The sequence below is a fragment of the Solanum verrucosum genome, unplaced genomic scaffold, assembly GCF_900185275.1.
Source record: "Solanum verrucosum unplaced genomic scaffold, falcon-dt-bn FXZP01000278.1, whole genome shotgun sequence".
Lineage (NCBI taxonomy): Eukaryota > Viridiplantae > Streptophyta > Magnoliopsida > Solanales > Solanaceae > Solanum > Solanum verrucosum.
Window position 1 is genome coordinate 3022787 of NW_026020332.1, and position 19072 is coordinate 3041858.

The 19072-nt window shown below is 34.0% G+C and overlaps 3 protein-coding genes across 3 annotated transcripts; 2 read left to right on the forward strand and 1 right to left on the reverse strand.

Moving 5' to 3' along the window:
* Positions 1-3312: 3312 nt before the first annotated feature.
* On the forward strand, positions 3313-5108 carry LOC125836765 (berberine bridge enzyme-like 15). Its single transcript, XM_049515966.1, has one exon. It carries the CDS (start codon positions 3325-3327, stop codon positions 4966-4968), a length of 1644 nt encoding a protein of 547 aa, XP_049371923.1. The 5' UTR covers positions 3313-3324; the 3' UTR covers positions 4969-5108.
* A 266-nt stretch (positions 5109-5374) lies between these two features.
* Positions 5375-10120, reverse strand: LOC125836766 (vacuolar protein sorting-associated protein 2 homolog 2). Its single transcript, XM_049515967.1, has 11 exons — positions 9873-10120; positions 9735-9779; positions 8292-8326; positions 8059-8109; positions 6916-7020; positions 6755-6826; positions 6492-6563; positions 6245-6325; positions 6123-6158; positions 5963-6024; positions 5375-5554 (listed from the first exon to the last, which is right to left on the reverse strand). Exons 1-11 carry the CDS (start codon positions 9916-9918, stop codon positions 5491-5493), a joined length of 669 nt encoding a protein of 222 aa, XP_049371924.1. The 5' UTR covers positions 9919-10120; the 3' UTR covers positions 5375-5490.
* A 1091-nt stretch (positions 10121-11211) lies between these two features.
* LOC125836396 (alpha-glucosidase-like) lies at positions 11212-15011 on the forward strand. The gene is made up of 4 exons (XM_049515570.1): positions 11212-11479; positions 12808-13038; positions 13159-13805; positions 14133-15011. The coding sequence occupies exons 1-4, from the start codon at positions 11362-11364 to the stop codon at positions 15009-15011; spliced, it is 1875 nt and encodes a 624-aa protein (XP_049371527.1). The 5' UTR covers positions 11212-11361.
* The last annotated feature ends 4061 nt before the right edge of the window (positions 15012-19072 follow it).

The following is a 19072-nucleotide window of genomic DNA, read 5'->3' on the forward strand; positions in this document are numbered from 1 at the left end:
GAGTACTGAACATCGAATGAAAACCAAAAAATTTCAACCATTTGACTTTCATTAGAGCCCTTCCCTAGCCATAACCTCTTCTTTCTCCAATCCCCAAATCACCCCCACCCCCCTCCCCTCCGTATGATCCTATTTTTATTTTATTTTTAATTATGAATATATATAAGGATTAAGGATACATGTTACACCTAGATGGGAAGCATGTTATCTATAAATAAAAAATTTTGATTTAAATTAATCGAACTTCAAAATAAATATCGTACGTGAGGCCTCCCTCACCCCACACACACACCAAAAATTGACTGCCTTTCTGAATAATTATCTCCTCCTTATTTTTATAAAATATATCATATTTAGCTAGCGTTTGGCTCCAAGTTTTCAAATATTCTCGCCAAACTATATTTGGGTTTCACCATGTGTTTGGCCCCAAATTTTCCCAAAAATATTTGACTATTTCAAAAAATATGATTTATATCTATAAGTTCTAAAAATTATTAAAAATATTCATAAATTTATATTATCATTTTGTATTGAATATGTTCCGTTAAAAAATAATCTTATAATATAATTGATAACAATCAACAATAACAAAATAACATTATAAACAAGACAATATATTAATCGCATACTCAAACTTGTCACTGATTCAGTTACAATTATAACTCATTAAACACAAATTGTTCCGTTTTCTCAATTTTATCACTCAAATTAGAACTCAAACTTTTCCGGAGGAGGTAGTAACAAATATTAGTTGAAATTAATAAATAATGAGTATTTTTTATAAAATATAAAGTTTGGGGTAATTTTTGAATTTTTTCAAATTTCCAAATATTAGAACTTGGCCCAAATACTAGTTTTTTCTAGTATTTGGAACTTGGGATACTTGACAAATATATTTGTCAAATTATATGACCAAACACCACTTTCAAGTTTTTCTCAATTTTTTTTCAAATATTTTTTAGGCCAAACGGATCCTTAAACTGTTGATGTATGATTGTCTAGCCTCATGGGACTAAGACCTGCTAACTATTTTCAAAAGTTTTAACCATAAAATAATTTTAGGAAAGAATAATAAAGCACAGGAACAGAGGGAATTAATTTTAAAAATAGCACGTCGATTGGAACATGTAAATAATTAGAACACCAAATAAAAATGCAACTTGTTCCTTTCAAAATCTTTGAAAAAACAAAATAAAAAGTTAGAGAAACTTGATTTATATCTCCAAAAGAACACTTGAGAATTCTTTTTTTAATTAAAGATCTCGAATTCAAGATTTAAATATGAAATAGTTATAACAAATCTTATTAATCGGATCAATAAATTTGATATACACAAATAGTTATAACAAAACAATTAAACAGGAATTGTGTGTTAAAACACCAATGCAAAAACACTAAGAAGGAAAATTTAAGTTTATATGGTTGTTAGACCTACCATTGACTCAATTATTTCATCAATATGACTTGGCTTTACAAGTTTCTTTTAGTTTTAATCTTAGAGACTTCTCAAGTGTATTTTTTTAAATAAATAAAGAAATATAAAATAGCTCCATATCATTTTAGGAGAAAAGAATTCCTATCTCATAGAAGACCAAAAAATAAAATAAAAAATACAATGTGAAACAAAAATAGAGATTTCAGATTTGATTGACATCATTTACAACTAAACCACTTTCACTTTTTTTTAAAAAGGTGATAGTGTTGCTTTCTTTACTAGTTCATTAAAATTTGTTGTTTCTCATTAAAAAAAAATGTGTTGGTCCATTGTTTTTTTTGGGTTTATTTTGGATATTTCATGCATTCTAATTTTTTCTAAAAAAAATTCTTTTGAAAATTTAATTTTTAAAAACATTTTATTATATACTTGCTCCGTCCATTTTTTAACTTGATCAATATTGACTTGGCACATTTTTTTAAGAAACAATAAATAACACGACAAGTTTATTATATCATCTTCTGAAAATAATAAATTCAATATTTTGGAAAATATATTGGAAAATGAAATAGTCCTTAATAATAAAGATAAAATGATAAATCATCTCTTGATTTTCCAAACTGAACAAGTAAAAATAGACATTTGTTTCTAATATAATGGATAAGTAAAAATAAACGAAGACTATTACTTAGATTTTGAAAAAACTATATCAAGTAGATATTTATTAGTGAAAATGCTTACTTAGCAATTCTTTAAGGCAAGATTTCTGACAAATTTGTCTTTCAACCCAATTAGAAGGCAAGTAAACTACCATTTTTCTTTCATAAACTTTCAAGTCCCTTATAATAGAAGCCTTCTCATGCATCCTAAAATTTAGGCAAAAAACAAAGCATATAATATGATGTTGACTTTTTTTTTCTTTTCTTTTTTAAGTCTTTAAATTTTAGTTTCCCATGAACCCCACTAGCCACTACTTATTTCCACAAATCTCCAATTTTTCCTTTGTTAAAAAGAGATTGTTCATTAAGTTACCTACCAAAAACTTGTTTTTTTTTTGGGAAGGAGAGAAAGGAAAGAAATGGAAAAGATAATATTTTGAAGCTTTTCCTTCTTTTATTTGATATAATAATGCAAAATGGAAAAAGCAAAAGTAAGAAAAAAAGAAAAGGTTAATAGGGGAGAAATTAAAAAAAAAACACTCTTGGTGCTTTTGTTATTGATAAATTCTATTGTTTCTATGATATCTGATATATTTAACTTTCAATTAATTGAAATGTTCATTTTTGATTTCTTTGCTTGTGCATATTCACAAGTTTACCAATACTTATTAACCATTTCACCACTTAATTACTCACATGTTATGTTAAACTTGTATTGTTACTCCATATTTGACGATAATATAATTCTAAAAAAAGTTCAACTATATCATATTTATTCAATAAAAGGACCAAACTCACATTTTTTTATGATCATGGTGTCCGAGTCAACTTTTGCTTACCTCGACTAATTCCATGGGATACATGTCATCTGCTATCAACAACGGGTACCATGTTACTCTATCCACCAAGGCTAAAACAAATGAAAAAAATCACCTAATCTTTTTTTTTTCTCCACTAGAATCTGAACGTGAGACCTCATGACTCTCAATCACTTGATTGACCACTAGGCCACATTAATTGAAAGTTAATTATGTCGAGTCATAATTTCCTCCCCATTCTCTTCCAACCCAAACAAAAGGGATATTTTTCTCCTTGCCCCATTTCCTCTCCAAATTTTTTATTCTCTTTCCCATCCTCCAAACATGGGATAAAGGTCTTGAAAATTTTGAATATAAGGCCTCTGATTTACACTTGTTGAAAACAGAACAAGCAAGAAAACAAGAGAGGCTCATGGCTTCTTCAATCTCTATGAATATTCTATTTTCATTCATATTACTATTTTCAGCTTCATGTGTTGTTTCATATACAATTCAAGATCAATTCTACCAATGTATTACACTCCATTCGGATCGTTCGATCCCTTTCTCCACAGCTTTCTTCACTCCTACTTCCAATGCTACTTCATTCAACTCTGTCCTTAAATCCACTGCCCAAAATCTAAGGTGTTTGACACCTTCTCAACAAAAACCTCTGCTTATTTTCACAGCTTTGATTGAATCCCATATCCAAGCAGCAGTCATTTGCGCGAAAGAGCTAAAAGTTCAGCTCAGAGTTAGGAGTGGAGGTCATGATTATGAAGGCATATCTTACACATCAGAGATGAAAAGATCAGTGTCCTTTATCTTGCTTGACTTAGCTAAACTTCGTGCGATTAAAGTGGACATTGAGGACAACAGTGCATGGGTTCAAGCTGGTGCGACGATTGGTGAAGTGTACTATAGGATTGCAGAAAAAAGCAAGACACATGGTTACCCTGCTGGCCTATGCACCAGCTTAGGAATTGGTGGTCATATCACTGGAGGAGCTTATGGTCCTATGATGAGGAAATATGGTCTTGGAGCAGACAATGTTGTCGATGCTCGGATTGTTGATGCCAGTGGCAGAGTTCTTGACAGGGCCTTAATGGGAGAGGATTTGTTTTGGGCAATCAGAGGGGGTGGAGGAGGCAGTTTTGGCATAATTTTGGCTTGGAAAGTTAAACTTGTTCCTGTTCCATCAACTGTCACAGTTTTCACAGTTCCAAAGACACTGGAAACTGGTGCAACAAAAGTCTTAAACAAATGGCAACATGTTGCACACAAGATTGATGAAGATCTCTTCATCAGAATCCTCATAACTACAGTCAATTCAACAAAGGGGAAGAAAACAGTGCAAACAGCTTACCAAGCCTTGTTTCTTGGAAAAACTGATAGGCTTCTTGATGTGATGAATCATAGCTTCCCTGAATTGGGATTGACACAAAAAGATTGTATCGAAATGAGCTGGATTCAATCAGTCATTTACATTGCTGGTTATCCAAGTAACATTAAACCTGAGTTCCTACTTCAAGGGAAGTCATTATTCCCAACAGTAAACTTCAAGGCTAAATCGGATTTTCTCCGTGTACCAGTTCCAGTAACTGGACTTCAAGGGATGTGGGAGAAGTTTTTACAAGATGATTCACCTATGATGATATGGAATCCCTATGGAGGAATGATGGGAAAGATATCAGAATCTTCAATCCCATTCCCACACAGAAAAGGGGTTATCTGCAAGATACAGTACTTAACAGCCTGGACAGATGGAGATAAGAAAACTGCAGATAAACATATCAACTGGATCAGAGGACTTTATGAGTACATGGGCACTTTTGTTTCCAAGTTCCCTAGAGAAGCTTATGTGAATTATAGAGATCTTGATTTGGGCATGAACAGAAATGCCAACTCAAATTTCTTGGAAGCTAGTGTCTGGGGGAAAAAGTACTACAAGAACAATTATGACAGGCTTGTGCTTGTCAAGACTGAGGTTGATCCTGATAACTTCTTCTGGCATGAACAGAGTCTACCAATCCTTCCATTCAAAGTTGGTCAAGATGGGAAAAGTTTGATTCACTGAAGAACTGCTTTTGGCTTGATGGTATATTGTAATATTTAAGGAAAAAAGTAAAAATAAGTTTAAGTTCTGCTTTTCATTTGGTTTCATAACCTGTAACGTATTGTAGCAGAAGTTTGTATTGATATGAAATGTGAAACAAATTTGAGGAACAACAACAAACCCGGTATAGTTCCACAAGTGGGGCATGAAGAGGGTGGGTGTACGTAGACGACCTTCCCTCTACCTTGTGAAGGTATATCAATGAATTCAAGGAACTACATACAAAAAATTACATGGAGAAGGATCATAAAACCCAAATAGGATCCACTTCATTCTTACAGCATAAATGTTGATGTTTGGTGCTATAGCAAAATAGTTGAGAAATACAAATTGGTACCATGGTACATACTATATTTTTAATTCTAAAAGCAAAATAGTTGAGAAATACAAATTGGTACCATGGTACATACTATATTTTTAATTCTAAAAGCGAAATTTATACAAGGATCACATATAAAAATTGTCCACAAATATGCACGTTCATCAAATTCTTCGAAGAGAGGCCAACCTCTTCTCAAGTTCCTCGACATCCGCAGCAGTATCAGAACTGCATTCACATAGGGAAGAATTGTTAGGTAGACTAACATAGTAGCAAACTTAATGTTCCCTAGAAGAACTAGGAGCCATTTCATATTAACCATAAATACTATTTTCTGATTGTTCTGACCACGCCAAAAACGAATGTAGAGGAATTCTAGATTGGGCTCAGTACATTAATCAATGAAATTTCATAGTCAGCATTAGGTAAAAGGAGTGTAAAACAACCGTCATGAACAGAAAAGTAAGGAGAGTATAACCAGAGAGCAGAAAGGAAGTATTGTTGAGAATTGACTCTGACAGTTTGATATGGAAATGCAGAAGAAACGTAGCTCAACACGTCTAAACGCACAAAAATCCAACTTAACTACATAAGAAAATCCATATATGACGTGTGATTTAAAACAGTTCCACATACCTAGGGGGGGCAACATTTTCGACTTTCTTCGATGCAATCCGACCTTTTGGAGCTGAAGATAACTGCCAAAATAAAAATCAATAATAAATAAACAACTCGAAAACTAAAGATGAGGAAAGCAACTGATCATACGCTCAACTATCCTTAATCCAAAACCTACCTGTGATGCAATGTCCACACCAATCTCATCCAGCACCTAAACATGAAAACACAAATTAGAATAGATGACCAGAAAAATACAATTAGGAAACAGACCAACTGCATGATGAATAATAATTGAACCTGGTTTGTAAGCTCCTCAGTTTCTTCTTCAGCTTCATCTTTATCCAAAGTCTCATCAATGGATTCAGACATCATCTCAATCTGGAAAAATCAGATAGTTTCATTAGTATGCTTAGTCTGAACTTCACATCAAACAGAAATGTTTAGTTGCCTTCAAGACATTGCATTTGTCCATAAGTACAGAGAACTTATAGCATGAAGTAAGTCAATAATGTGAAGCATCGCTTAGAAGGATGAAAGTGCTTACTGTCATGTCCAATTGTGATGACTGCTTCTGGAATTCTCTGATCACTTTAACTTGTTTTGCAGGTGCCATTTGCTGAGAAGTAAAAACACAAAGAATAAACCAATTGGAGGGATTTACACCTTAATAATTAAATGGTAGCACAAACGCAAACAAAATGGATGAGCTAAAGGCTAGGCTGTAGGAAACAAATATTTCACTTTCAAAAGTTCTGAGGATTAAAAGGAAAAGAGGAAAAAAACTCACAACCAACAAATAATCAGTACCTTGTTCATGGCAGACATAGCTTTAGTTGCACCTTTCATTCCAGTAGACATAGAGGTGCTAGCATATAGTGCCTACAGAAGAGAAAGGAAGTCACATATAAGATCCACTAAAATTTTCAATTACTTTTCATACACAATAATAATCGGGAGAAAAGATTGACCTGTGTATGAGTTGCTACACCCCTAATTTGAGCACGACTACCTTGCAAATTGACAATTTGTTGCCGCAATCTCACAAGTTGACGAGCTAGAATTTTGGTGGCGGCCTGACAAGTCAAAGTGTGTGAGCAAGATTTACTTTTTGAGGAAAAAGAAATTTCTTATAGCGGATGAGATGAGTTCTTTCCTCACCCTTTTTTTAAAAAAGCCATTCATTTCTCACCTGGATCACAAGGATAATTATCTATGTTTACCACCAAAGCTTCAACTGAATCAAGTTTTCAATGAATATCCAAGCCTTTAATTAGCCTTGATTCAAACTTGAGTCTTATTAAACAGAGTAAAATCAGTGTTTTAAAGACCAACTGAATCGAGTCTTCAATGAATTTGTAAGCCTTTAATTAGCCTAGATTCAAACTTGAGTCTTAGCGAGCATAAATCGAGTTACTACATTCCTTTCAAGTAGAGCCTCTTTTTCAAGTCAGTCCTACCTGCTCGTTAGCAAGTGCCTCGGGCACTGCCTTTCTTTTTCAACAACTCAGTTAAGTGCTTCGTTTCAGCCTCTCTTTCTATTTTGAAACACTTCCAGCTAACATGGATCACCCTCCCTCATACAAGCATTTATGTAAATACATAAACCAATACATATACAAATTTTGTGAATTGTTTGTTGGTGAGAGAATGAACATTAAGAATTTGAAATTAGTTAAGCTATGTTGGGCTCTAATTCTTTCGCACATTTGGCAAGTATATTCGAATCACGCCAATATCTGTGGGTACTTGGCTCGATTCAATTAAATTGGAGACCTTACCCAAACACAGGTCATTTTTTCTAAAGAAAAATGAACAAATCACAAAGGCAAATCAATGTCTTTCAAATTCTGATACTACCATCAAATATTCTTTCTCTAAGGTTGTGACTATGCATGAATTCTTCAGAAGGACAATGATTTATGCAATCGGAGAATGGCTCATCTCTCAAGAGTATGTATTTCAAATTCTGATAAACAAAAGAAACAGCAGGATGCAAAAAGTATGCAGTTTCCAATGCAAATAAGCACCCACTAGAAGGCATTATCTATTAGAATGATCACAATTCCAAGTGAAGTAGTCAGGAAAAAAAGAATTAATGAGCAAACACTTGCCTCGTTTCCTGTTTTGGCTGTTTGCTTGATCTCTGCAACTAACTTTTTCTCCTACGAGATAGTGAAATAAGAATTATATAACTTCACAAATAAGTAGATTTACACAGATGAAAAGATGATTATTGTAAGAATACTCTGAACTTTTTTCGTGACTTAAATTTCGCAAGAATACTCTTAACTTACTGAACAAACACACTTGCCTCATGTCTATGAACATTTTCCTAATAACTTACCTCCATTTGTAAGGATGAGATCTCCCGTTCAATGCCTAAAGTTATACATGAACAAAAAAAGAGAAGAATTAATGAAACGTAAAAACACCAAGTAAGAAACGAGGAAGACAATGCAAGTTATCATATTCCAACCCATTATATAACAACACAAAAGATAACTTGGAATAAAAATTTGTCTTCTTGTTTACCAAAATGATAATGATCTAAATAAAAATTAAGAATGACATCCAACTATGATACATTCTGGACAATGATTTTTTTTTTTTCCAAAAATTGTTTAATGCTTTTTGCATTCTCCAACTCCTTGCTTGTGCAAATGACAATGATGTGAAATATACTAGAATGGCGTAACAATGATGATAGTTCAAAATATAAAACCTGGAATATGTAATTTGTTTCCTCATTTAGCAAAACAGCTGACCCCATGATAGCTTTATCAAAATTAAGAATGACACTCAACATGACACGGAAAGTAAATAAAAGAGTCAATAAAACCTTTAAGTACTTGAGTTCAGACAGCTAGTCACTTGCAAAGGAAACAAGTACTTCTAGTTTTTAGCCAACATAGCACTTCTTCCAACTCTGTGAATTGTCCAGGCAAAGCAGGTTATATTGTTTTGCAATGCACCTGAACTACCTTTTAGTCCCAAAAACTAATTATACCATTTTTCCTAATATCATATCCTGTTATGAAGCACCAGTGCCATAGAGAATTGAAACAGAAGGTAATAGAGCCGAGCCATCCACCTATTTTTACCTAATCCTTTACAGATATTACATGACTTTGTTGTCTAATTACTAATGAACCTTCAACCAGTATATCTCAATAACCTCTTTCACATAAAAATGGAACCTTTTCACAATCACTCAACTTTGTTATTCTAATTGCAAAGTAGAAACTACCAAGAACAAAGGCACAACACAACCTTAACCTAATATTTCCGAGGGGTTTCCTTTAGTTAATATACCTAATAGTCTATTGCTTGAGTTTAGTCTCTACCTTTGATAAGCTTAAGTATTGCTAAATCCAAATATCAAAGACAGAAATTTCCGCCTAGTGCGATTGTTTTTTCCTCTTTGCTGGTGCATATATTTCTAGACGTCCAAACAAATTAAGCATCTCTTGCTTAACAAGGAATAGAGCATAACGTTCGATGTACATTTAAAATCAAACTAAAAGAATACAACCACTATTATAGCATCCCAAAAGAAAGACGTTTCTGCATAACAAGGAAAATGGGAGTTACGGCAAAATGCCCAAGGACAAGCCTAATGCCTATGCATTTGAGATCCCAAATGAGCTTAGAGTGTATTATTTCTAAATTTGTTACATCCCTTTAATAATCCAAATAATAAAAAAAGCTACTCTTTAATCAAACAAAACTAAATCAAATTCTCAGCTAGTGAGTCATTTCAAAAGAACCCCAAGACAGTAAACAGTACCTCTGGTAGCAACAGCCATTTCCCTTTTGCTGGTCCTCAATGCTTCTGTTAATCAATTACAAAAATTTCGCCATAGATCATAACTCAAAACACAAAATGAAAAGAAAAAAAAAACAATAAAAGGGACAAAAATCTTACCTTTAGGTGAAGTCTTCTTCTTGAAAATGCTGTTCAACTTCTCCATCTTCTTTTGTTAATGATTCTTGAACCCTAGAATTTTCTTGAAATGGAAGAGGGGAAAAAACCCTAATGGCTTTTGAAGAAAACCTGAATCATGAAAATGGGGTTTTTTACCTTTGTTTTTTGGAATTGTGTGAGAAAGTTGAGCAGTGTGTGGCAATTTTTTAGCGGCCGACTTGTACTTCTAGGGGAGCGTGCAGTGAACTGGACTCTCTTATTTCCCACGATGATTATATCTAACGGACAGCAAATAAGTAGCCGTTGTGAACAAAGGAAATGACTAAGCTACCCCTCTCAGGTTTGATATCGCAAAGATCAAAAGACAATATTGCCCTTGTTTTGTTGCTTAAGGTACGAGGAAAATACGTATAATACTTTGGGTCTCTAATACTTAAATATCCGCACTATATTGTCTTGTTTTATCAAACTTTTTTCAACTCAAATACGCCATCGAATTTTTAGAAAAAGTTTATTTATGTTATTTGTCAATGGCGAATTCAAATTTTTAAGATCGTGCATGCTCTATTAACTATGGGGATGGCGACAAAATTTTTACTATGAAACTCCAATATATAAAATGTAAACACACGAAAAGGTTAAAGGGGGTTGAACCCGCACACACACACACATATATATATATATATATATATATATAATTTTTTCGTTGTCTACCAAACTCCGATTTCATTTAGCTACCAATTAAAAAATATAAATGCATAAATTTAACACTGTCATAAAAAAAACAATCATATTTGAACATTATTATTTTGAATAAAGAAAAATGGAAAAATATATTTTGTATTAACTTATTTTAGGAAAAGTTTCAAAACGACAAGTGAAAGAGAATATAATAACAATCAACATATATCATGTCACAAGGAGTAAAGGAGAGAAGAGTTGGTTTTAAAAATTTTAACCGTGCCAATCAAACAATTGATTGCTCATTGTTCATTTTTATACTATTCCTCTTCATTTCTATAGAAAATATATATAATTTATTTTATGGGTGCTCATTGTTCAATCAAACTATCTAATACTCCACATGAATTTGACCATAAAATCTTTAATTCTTTTATTCAACGTGAATTCAAACATAAATTTTTTATTTTTATTTTTAAAAACATTTACATATTTTAAAACTATATAAAAAATATTTTAAGGCACGATATTCAACCATTTAAAATATTTAGAAAAAGTTAAAAGGCATAAAAATCATATAGGAGTGAAGACAAACAAAAAGGAAAGTGACGTTTTCCACAAAAACCAAACATAAAATGACCACTTTAATTTGTGTTCCTCCATAGATCAAGAAAAATGAAAGCAACACAATTTCCATCTTTACACAGAAACACCTTTTTAATCTTCTTTTTGATCCATTTATCAATATTTTCACCCTATTCTGCCATATCCATTAAACAGAAAGAAGCTCAGCAGCAAGTAATTGGCTATGGTTACTCAATCAAATCTGTGGCTACCACTGGAAATTCACTTTTTGCTAATCTTCAACTCATCAACAATTCTTCTGTTTTTGGGACTGATATTCACAATCTTATCCTCATTGCCAGGTCTTTTTATTTATTTTGGAAATAAATCTGACATAGCTGATAAAATTGTTATTACATTTTGAAAAAGAATTGATATAGATTATAAAGTTATTACTATATGATCAAAACATCGGGTTAATACTATGTAGGCAATCTCTTTCAGAAACATAAGATAAAATTGTTAGCCAAAAAATTAGAAGGTAAAGTCTTGTTATTGTGAATACCGTCACAAGATAGAATGATAGATATAAATATCAATTCAATATTGAGTTAATTAAATATTATTATATATTTTCAAATCGATAATAAATATGTGTAGATCAATTTAATATTGAGCGTATTTTAATATAAAGAAAATAAGAATTACATTATAAAACTTAAAAATAAAATAAAAATTCAAGTAAGTAAATAATATACTATATAGTTATGAAAATCGTAATTTTTTTATCATTAACTCTATATATAAACTCAATTTTTTTAGTCGGGGAAATGCAAGTAATATTATCTAAACAATAATTTTGCTTAGTTAATGTAAATAAATTAACTTTATTAAAAAAATTATTTAATTTGTTTTCTTTCTCCCTCGTTACAGTTTGGAAACAAACGACCGTCTCCGAATACGAATAACCGACGCAAACCACCAACGATGGGAAGTGCCGGAAGAAATTCTCCACCGTCCACCACCGCCATCGCCACCGTCAACCTCCAACTCCCCATCAGAAAACCAATCCCCAATTACCCTCTCTAACCCAAACTCAGACCTAGAGTTCACCCTTCACAACACCACCCCATTCAGCTTCACCGTCCGCCGGCGCTCCACCAGGGATACTCTTTTCGATACTTCGCCGGAGAACCAACTCATATTCAAAGATCAATACATCCAGATCTCCTCGGCACTACCAACTACCAGAGCTAATCTTTACGGCTAGGTCAGCTTGTGTATACCTAGACTAATTCCATAGAGTCCGTACTACCTCACACCAAGGTAGATACCGGGTAACTTTGTCCACCAAGACTTGGACATATAAGAAGAAATCACCTAGTGTTTTGTCGGATCATTTGTTAAATATGAAGTAAAATTATACATTTAGATAAAGGCATATTGCTCACTATACGTTGCCTCATTCTCAAAGACGATGTTGCTTTGAACATTGTGCTGAACTTCACACGTGGAAAGTGTGCCAAGAAGAAATTTAGGAATGCTAAATTCCTCCACTCCTGTCATTCCTATACTGATCAAAGTTGAAATTGTTCTGTTTGGTTCTCAGCTTCTACCTTCATTATTTAGGAAACAACTATTACACATGAAAATACTCACATTTCAAAGTAATGGTATTGATATGGTGCAGGATTTCACCAATGCCGGTGGGGTTACAAGAATATTGATGATGTTGAACTGGTAGTGGATAGTTATGCAAAGGCTAGGATACCGCTGGAGGTTATGTGGACTGATATTGATTACATGGATGGTTTTAAGGACTTCACACTCGATCCAGTTAACTTCCCATTGGAACGGGTGAAATCGTTTCTCAGGAAGCTTCACCAGAGTGATCAGAAATATGTACTAATAGTAGATCCAGGTAACTTGTCTCCGTCATCAAGTTTTAACAATTTCCCATTTACATAAGATAAATTAGATACGAGTACGACTCATCATCATGTGACAAGTGTTATTTTGTTTGTCTTTCTTTTTACTGCAGGAATTAGTATCAACAATACATATGACACCTATAGGAGAGGCATGGAAGCAGATGTCTTCATAAAACGCGATAATATGCCCTACCAAGGGGTTGTTTGGCCAGGGAATGTTTATTATCCTGATTTTCTAAACCCAGCTACTGAAAATTTTTGGAGAAATGAAATTGAGAAGTTCCAGGATCTCGTACCTTTTGATGGCCTGTGGCTTGACATGAATGAATTGTCGAACTTCATAACTTCCCCTCCTACACCATCATCTTCCTTTGATGACCCTCCCTACAAGATAAACAACTCTGGCGATCACTTGCCCATCAATTATAGAACAGTTCCAGCCACTTCTACACATTTTGGTAATACAATGGAGTATAATGTCCATAACCTTTATGGATTACTTGAATCTAGAGCCACTTATAGTGTGTTGGTTAATGTCACTGGTAAAAGGCCATTCATTCTTGCAAGATCAACTTTTCTTGGCTCTGGCAGATACACGTCACATTGGACTGGAGACAATGCTGCTACCTGGAACGATTTGGCATACTCCATTCCTACTATCTTGAACTTCGGATTGTTTGGAATTCCAATGGTTGGAGCTGATATATGTGGTTTTTCAAGTAATACTACTGAAGAGCTTTGCTGCCGCTGGATCCAGGTAAATTCATGCTTGGAGTTTTGTCAACAATGCCGCCTCTATCTCTCTTTCTCCCCCTAAAGCTATAACTTTTCACCAATGTTAAAAGCCAGGAAATATGTAGTTTTTCAAGGAACACTGTTGCATGATAAAGTTTAATGAACCAAAGTTATTTGTTGTCTTAAATAGTATGCTTTAAAATTGTGTTTAAGAAAAGTTAAAGCATGTGTCTATCTCTCAGTGTGACCAAATCGTTAGTTTGATGCTGTAGAAGCAGAATTTTATCATAATATTAGGAGCTCTCTTCGCCTTGACTTCTTAGTAATGTGAGAGATTGGCTTTATGCAGCTTGGAGCATTCTATCCATTTGCAAGAGACCACTCTGCTAAGGACACAACCCCCCAAGAGCTCTATAGTTGGGATTCAGTTGCTGCAGCAGCCAAGAAAGTCCTTGGGCTCCGATATCAGTTACTTCCATACTTTTATATGCTTATGAACAAGGCACATACAAAAGGGACTCCAATTGCACGACCCCTCTTCTTCTCTTTCCCTCAAGATGCCAAGACATTTGATATCAGCACACAGTTCCTTCTCGGTAAAGGTGTCATGATCTCACCTGTACTTAAGCAAGGAGCAACCTCTGTTGATGCATATTTCCCTGCTGGAAACTGGTTTGACCTCTTCAATTACTCTCGCTCCTTGAGTTTGAATCAAGGAACGTATATGACACTTGACGCACCACCAGATCATATAAATGTACATGTTCGTGAAGGGAACATATTGGTCATGCAAGGGGAAGCAATGACAACACAAGCTGCTCAGAGGACTGCATTCAAACTCCTTGTCGTGCTGAGCAGCAGCGAAAACAGTACAGGAGAACTATTTGTGGACGATGACGATGAGGTGCAGATGGGAAGAGAGGGAGGGAGGTGGACGTTAGTTAAGTTTAACAGCAATATCATTGGCAACAAAATTGTGGTTAAATCAGAGGTTGTGAATGGACGATATGCGCTGGATCAAGGATTGGTCCTTGAAAAGGTGACATTATTGGGATTGGAAAATGTGAGAGGATTGAAGAGCTATGAGCTTGTTGGATCACACCAGCAAGGGAACACAACAATGAAGGAAAGTCTTAAGCAGAGTGGACAGTTTGTTACTATGGAAATCTCAGGGATGTCAATATTGATAGGGAAAGAGTTCAAATTGGAGCTATACATCATTACTTAACAAATGAATTAAGTTATATACGCTTGTTGTATGAAACTTTCTTTCATTTATCAATGCAGTTTAATTTATGATATTATGTTCTTCCTATTTTTACCAACTTACCAATTAACGTTTATTCATGTGATTACCTTGTTTCTTTTTGTATATTATATGGATGATCCGAAATGCAAGATGTTTTGAAGGTAAAAGCAACAAAAGTGATTTGGTGTTGATGAATAGTGTCAGACTAAATTTGGTGTGATGCTATTCACATACTTAAATGGCTTTATTCAATATTCCTCGTCATTTATGGCACAAAATTCTATTGAAAGTGAGCTTGAGGCGGCAACAACACTTGCTTTAACAAAAACAAATCAAGTCGTAGAAGTGGCCGACACATTTACACTGAATTTTTGAATGCATTTGGTATTTGATAATGCAAATTTAACAAATCATATAACAAGCTAAGTAACAAATTATATAACAAGTGAGTAATTTTGAATTTGTTAACAATTTAAAATATTTGTTATTGAAATTATATAATGAGTGAACCATATTTTAGGGATTATCGGCGGAAAAGAACATAAATTGGGTGGTTCAGACGAAAAACAAAACTGAAAAATCTATGTTCTCAAAGTAACATCTCCCAAATTTGGGCCATTACTTCCTAACTTTCCGCCTGAAAATTTGGGCCATTACTCCTTAAACTTTCCGCCTGAATTTTCGTTGCCCAAGACGAAAGTTGAAGTATTAGCTATCATCATACTTTTAGTGTATTTTGTACCATAAAGCAGAAATAACCCTAATTTTGTGGAATCCATCTAATAAACGCATGTTGATTCTCCCTTTTGGTTGTCGTAAACCCACCCATTTCATCCCATTTATGAAGAAGTACTTGATTTATCAGAGGAATACTTACGAGTCCGCACAGTACAAGGGTCCAACAATGTGAGCCATGATTTTTTGGTTAAGTTAGTTGTGGTTAGGATTTAAATGGGGTTTACCGAATCCAAAGATGGGTGGTAGAATTTCTAAGAAAACTTTTTATATTGCTTTGAAGATTGTTTGATTTTGCTTGGTTGCATTACAAATGAATGTCCATCTATATATACTACACATTTAGGGCTAATATGTAAATACAAATTATTACACAAGTCTCTACATATTTACAAATAGACTATTCTTCTAGAATTCTCAACACGACTAAAGTATTTTAAGGTGTTCCAAGAACTCTTCTAGGATATTTTAGAGTCTTCTCAAAACTTCTCCATAAATCTAAAATGTTCCCACTAAGACTAGCACACTTATGCTTTCACATGGACAATTTTATGCCTAATTGGTACTCCCTCTGTTCCTAATTACTTGTCCAGTTTTCTTTTTTTAGTTGTCTCTAATTACTTGTTCATTTTGACGAAAGGACAATTTCTCTCTCTCTATTATACCCTCAATTTATTACTTTGAAAAATGTAGAACTTCTTGAAAATCTAAAGTTTTTAGTTCCTCCACTTCATAATTAATAGGGGTAAAATGGTAAACTCACTATATCAATTATTGTTTTCTTAATAAGTAAGCCACATAAGTGGACACGTAATTAGGGACAGAGGGGAGTATGGCAAAGTAACGGGTCATGACACTCTCCCCACCTGTAGGGGTGGAGCTACAGCCTGATAAGGATGTGCACGTGAACAACCTTTGTCGGAAAATCACACTGTGTACGTAAGTCAAAATTTATTAAATACAAATATATAATTCATTTTGCACAACTTTTTAATATTAATAGATGTTTTGGCGCAGTGGAAAGGGCGTTCAAAAGAAATGTTGAGGTTGGCAGTTCAACTTTCTTATTTAGGAGGCATTACATATTATTTATTTTATATTTATTTTCTCCATTTCAATTTATATGACATTGATAATTATTGTGCGTTATATTATTTTTATATAATTTTTAAATATATAAATTTTGTTTCAAAAGCTATTATTTTTGCATTCACAGTCTAAGTTTAAAAAATTGAATCTTGAAACTTTAAGTGTGCTACATAAATTGAAAAAGGAAAAATAATGAATTTAACTCAAACCTTAGTTTGGATACTCAGCTACAATGTCCCGATACTTGAATAACCACTACCCATGTATCTTTTATAAGAAAATCTAATCAATCTGTCGATTTGATGATAGGGCATAATAGTCTATAGCCTTTTACACTCTTTAACAATCTATCTTTCGATTCAGTAAATCGAATTTAAATCCAACCGCAACTTAGAATACCAAGCGTATCACCAAGATTAACTAGAATTTCATGGTTCACTTTGTTGGGCCCTTGTATTCCTGTGCGTGCTAATAAGATTCATTTCTGAATATTAGGTCACATTTGCAACTCTTTTTGACAAGTAAGTTCATGAAAGACTGCAGATGGACCCATTTGGCATCAAAAGTTTCTTGATTTTTTAAAAATAGATAGTAAATTTCTTTATAATCCTCTGTAAAATTGATATTTATCACTATAAATTCCTTTTAATTATAGGTTAAACCCAACGAACTCATAATGGAGTTGAGGTTGGGGTTAGTTCATGGGAAACATAAAATGGAAATGAACTTATGTGTATTAAGGGAAGGATTCCACAACATTAGGGTTGATGCTTTTGGCGGACAATAAACTCAACAATTACTATGGATAGCTAATAGCTCAAGTTTGGGCAATAAAATTTTTGGCGAAGAACTATGGACTACTAGCCCAAAATTGATGGAACTTATCTTATAGAAGATAGGTTTGCTACTTTTGTTTTTCGACTTAAAGGTGAACCATCAGAGTAATTTCGTTCTGCTCGACTGAGAATGTATAAAGTATGGTTCATTGATTAGATCACACCAATAATGATATCTTATTTTCAGCTCTTCACTCATGCGTACAAGTATCTTGGTCAAGATATTATATATGCGATTTTCTTTCACTTTGTTTCGTTCGGCTTTCATAGACGGAACAAGATTAAGGACAAGGACAAGATTTGAGTACAACATAGTTAGGCATGGTTGGACTATGCAGAGCTATTGCCAAGAAGTTGTGGAAGCAAAAAGAAGATAACACGCATTATGTTGACATCTCCATCAATAAAATATTAGTTAGTGCTATGGTAGACTCCGGTGTAGAAGCCAACATCACGATCAAGACAACAACAACGAAATTGGTGCTGAGTTACAATCCAAGTAACGCCTGCCTTAAGACGGTCAATGCACCACCGACTCCCGTGTGTGGAGTCACCCATATAGTAAGTATCGTACTAGGCAAGTGGAAAGGTAAAATCAACTTTATTGTTGCTCTTTTAGACATCTTTGACATAATTCTCGCATAAGAGTTCTTTCAAACATGTCACACGATGATCGATCCCTACCTGTAATGACTCTTGGTTATGAAACAAAAAAGGATTATTTATAGTGCCTCTGGCTAAGGTACCAAAGACAAAAGGACAAACTCAACTATTGACCATGCAACTTGTGAGAGGCCTTAAGAAGGGGGAGCCGACGTTCATAGTCACTATTGACAATGCATGTGATTAAAGATAATAGTACTAAAAGGACTTTGCCATCATGTATAGCAAAAGTTCTAGAAGAGAACAAAGATATGATGTTTGCAGAGTTGCACAAGGGCAACAAACCACCACCATGTTTCTCATCTATTGGAAAGGATAGTGAACAATACGAAGACTTGTGGCAATTTAAAGACAAAATGCAAGAGTTCATGCAACATCAATGTGCCGCGCTCGTCGCAACATCGGGTGGGGAGAGTGTCATGAACTGTCACTTTGTCATAGTACTTAGGCATAAAATTGTCCATATGAAAGCATACATGTTCTAGTCATGGGAAGATTCTAGATTTATGGAGAGGGTCTACCATATGTAATACTCTAAATGACTGCACACAAATATTAGTTATATTAAATCGAGTTTACACAATGCCTCGTTTGTGTTTGTTTTTAAGATTGCGAAATATGAATTATTTGTTTTAGATTGGTGAGTTTCACTCCATAATGAAAAGCTTATAATGAGTGGGGTGAGGTTTTTGACCAGTGTTGGCCCATGCTCATAAT

What these genes read in the sequence shown, in the direction of transcription:
- LOC125836765 (XM_049515966.1), top strand. Translation starts at nt 3,325, where the DNA reads ATGGCTTCTTCAATCTCTATGAATATTCTATTTTCATTCATATTACTA.
- LOC125836766 (XM_049515967.1), bottom strand. Translation starts at nt 9,918, where the DNA reads ATGGAGAAGTTGAACAGCATTTTCAAGAAGAAGACTTCACCTAAAG. An exon ending in TCTCATCCTTACAAATGGAG is followed by an intron (nt 8,110 to 8,291) that starts GTAAGTTATTAG and finishes ACTATCTCGTAG; the next exon opens with GAGAAAAAGTTAGTTGCAGA. An exon ending in CTATGTCTGCCATGAACAAG is followed by an intron (nt 6,564 to 6,754) that starts GTACTGATTATT and finishes TTTACTTCTCAG; the next exon opens with CAAATGGCACCTGCAAAACA.
- LOC125836396 (XM_049515570.1), top strand. Translation starts at nt 11,362, where the DNA reads ATGGTTACTCAATCAAATCTGTGGCTACCACTGGAAATTCACTTTTTG. An exon ending in TGTACTAATAGTAGATCCAG is followed by an intron (nt 13,039 to 13,158) that starts GTAACTTGTCTC and finishes TTTTTACTGCAG; the next exon opens with GAATTAGTATCAACAATACA. An exon ending in TTTGCTGCCGCTGGATCCAG is followed by an intron (nt 13,806 to 14,132) that starts GTAAATTCATGC and finishes GGCTTTATGCAG; the next exon opens with CTTGGAGCATTCTATCCATT.